We start from the raw sequence: 3,184 nt of genomic DNA, 5'->3' as shown, positions 1-3,184 counted from the left end.
CGGAGAAAACATAAACACAAATAGAAGTGTCAGCTTAATTATTGGTAGGGGTTGATGTCGCGGGCTACAAGTGCCCACGTCTTTGTTCCTGTGCGGCGTCTCTGTCGGGGGATAAGCCAGTTTTATTCTCACCGCTGCCACGTTCTCCGATGGTCGCTAGCTCTGTCGTGTCAAAATGGAAAACAATGCGACAAACTCTGAAAGGGACTTAGATATTTTGATTATTAACGAGTTGAATAAGTGATGTCAGCGGATATTTCACTGCGCTGATGAACTGCTCTCTGAACTTGGACTGAGTCACCCCATAAATAAACGTGTTCGTGCAGCAACTTAATAGTGTTAGCATATATCCGGAGTGTTCAGCGATGCATTCCGATTCGTTGTAATTATTCTGATCCAAACTAGCAATGGTGTTATAGAGAAATTCGGCAACCTTTACCGACCACAGGATGATGAAGCTTCCGGAGATGGTGAGAAGTAAGATCACAGACCTCCTCCTGCTCTCCATCTCCGGGTCACTGCGGTTCTCCGCCTTGCTCTGACACCTCAGCCCCTTACGGACGCGACTAGTCACTAAAATGTGTCTGACTGTCAGAGCGTTGAGCAGTAGTATTAACACGAACGGGAGCAATGGCGTTAGAACAGTAGAAAACCATCTATATCCTCTCCACCCGGGATCCGCATACAAGTCCGGCTTTCTAATGCAGTCCCAGGGTATATTGCCAATTACTTTCATAGGCTGATATATGAAAGAGTAGGGCACGTTTTTAAAAAAGAACAGAACGCCCGTTGCTGTCAGAATCACAGTCGCAGTTTTCCCGGTGCAATACTTTGCTTTCCACTTCTGACAGCAGATTATGACAAACCGGTCAAATGTAAAAGTGACGGTGAACCAGACAGAACAATCCATGGCTGCCACTCCCAGGGCTGAGATCACACTGCATACAGGGGTGATGTCCAGGAATGTCCCGGGGAAATAATAATAACTGAGACGCCACAATATCACCCGAAATACGATGGTCAGTATATCCGCTGTTGCCATAGCCACCAGGTAGCGAGTGGTGCACGTGGAGAGTCCGCAGTTTCCTTGGCACAGGATCGCAATCGCAACTGAATTGACTGCAGGAAGAGCAAAAAGAATGAGTGAATTGCTGTCTCGCCGCTGCGATGGCAGGGATAAGCTGGAAATAAACTCAGTCAATTTTTTCAGACATCTCATTTCTGGATGTTTAAAAGGTGTCAAGCGGAAGTCGCAGACGCTTCGAAAGAGTGCATGTTGCGTGAAAAGGGTACAGTACATGATTCTGAAAGAGGAGCAGTATTAGGGAATGAGGCATTGGCAACTGATCAACGAGTGCGCTTTGGAGAAATCAATATAAATCTGTCATGATCAGATTTTTGATTGATGTGCAAAGCGACGATACCTAGACGACTTTTTCAACGACCGTGGCTGCCGCATTCCCGTCACCAATGTCTCCTCATACAGTGAGGCTCGCTCCCTCTGCTTTGTTAATTTACAAAGCGCAAAGACAAAAAAAAAAAAAAAAATCGCCCTATTTGCATGTCTCAGTCTCTTCCTCCACTACCATTTGTCACCCGCCCTCAGAAGTCCTTCTTGGATCGCCTCTTTTCAATTCTGAAACTATTCTTGACCTCGGTTACTTCACACAATGTAAGGTATCTAATCAGAAAGTTTAATTTTTCACCTTTAAAGTTTTTGCCTGAGCCGTTGATACTCTAAATGTTTCAATGCTTATTGGTGCAGAGCGGAGTCTCGCATGAACTTTACCACGTCTGACCTCTAACGGGCAGCGCTAGGCTGGATCTAACTCGCTCTTCATTGACGGAAAAAGCCGTGGATGCAAACCCTAGTACACTAAAGCGCACACAGACAATTGTGTGAGTTTTCCAAAGTCCAGATGGTTCAGAGTTCAACTCGCAAGTGGAGTCCACAGAGCTTCCTTGAATCACACTGGGGATTCGCTTCTAGCGTTACCTTCAAACCTGCAACAATTTCCTAAAACACAGCGCAATATCTTTAAATTTGAATTTAAATCATGTTGCACCATTGATACGGAATAACAATAGGTTGTCCGATAAAGGAGGCGAACGCGCTGGATTGTCGGAGTTTACTTTGATAATCTCTTTACATTGATAACACAAAACAGCCTGACATGAATCGACAGAATAAATCCATCTCCACGATCTTCCATTCTGCAACTGTCTCAACTGCCCGTTTATATTCAGTCGACGACAAGAAATAAACTAGAGGGGAACTTCCGAACGAACCCAGAGATTTGTCACTCTGATACACTGGCATCACAACACTGTTGGTAACTGAACGAGTCCAAAGACCGCGCTCACAGAGCAGCAAATGTTACTTTGCCCATGTTCTTACCAGGGACACCAATTACGGAAATGATCAGGTACCATATCCTTCTCACACGGTAAAATGTTTCAAGCATGCTGAGTGAGATTCAGCCTGTCTCCCAGCTCCGCACGATCTCGCTGAAGAAACTCTGAGCGGATGAACGTCCACGGCCATTCATTTATACTCGCTCCATTACACTGGATTTTCAATACCACACAAGGCTGACGTGTCTTCCAACAGCTGCGGTAAAAATAAACATGGTGTCATTCAAGTAAAATCCCAAAAGTGATGAGAAACGGAGAGCTTGACACGAAGTTGAAAAATCTCGAAGACGAACAAATGACGATCTGAAACATCCATGAATGTTATTGTGAAACATTCACAGCCTCGTCTCTCGGTTTCATGATTGTTATTGTTGATCTTTTCCATTCCTGGGCTGCCAAGATGCTGCCATCATAGACCAATATTAAACTGCGATTGGTTGTTCTGTTTCATTCGGGAAATTGATTTGTTTATTGACCTTGCAATATTTACAACATAAATGTGAAAAGGAACATTCCGGCTGTACGTTCTGCAATATATTTCAGAGCCTTCAACTAATATCGCATCCAGTCTTATGAAGAGACTGAACGTATGCCAAGCGGTAATCAAAATAATTAACGCTTTGTCGAGCATCTCATTGCATCCAGGAAAAAAGGGAAATTCCCAATGGCCAGCCATGTCGGTTCCTCTGCACACCCCCGTCCGACATGTCGGTCCATGTGCTCAACTTCTGCCATAATGAAGCCACTCTCAGTTTCGAATAGTAACGCC

General features: G+C 44.6%; 1 protein-coding gene across 1 annotated transcript; it reads right to left on the bottom strand.

The window, feature by feature from the left end:
* Positions 1-208: 208 nt before the first annotated feature.
* LOC140207022 (probable G-protein coupled receptor 139) lies at positions 209-2,465 on the bottom strand. Its single transcript, XM_072275341.1, has 2 exons — positions 2,399-2,465; positions 209-1,119 (listed from the first exon to the last, which is right to left on the bottom strand). The coding sequence occupies exons 1-2, from the start codon at positions 2,463-2,465 to the stop codon at positions 209-211; spliced, it is 978 nt and encodes a 325-aa protein (XP_072131442.1).
* Between the last annotated feature and the right edge of the window lie 719 nt (positions 2,466-3,184).

This window comes from Mobula birostris, chromosome 13, assembly GCF_030028105.1.
Source record: "Mobula birostris isolate sMobBir1 chromosome 13, sMobBir1.hap1, whole genome shotgun sequence".
Taxonomy (NCBI): Eukaryota; Metazoa; Chordata; class Chondrichthyes; order Myliobatiformes; family Myliobatidae; genus Mobula; species Mobula birostris.
Note: the sequence above shows the minus strand (reverse complement) of the source record. Positions and strands in the feature narration are given on the sequence as shown.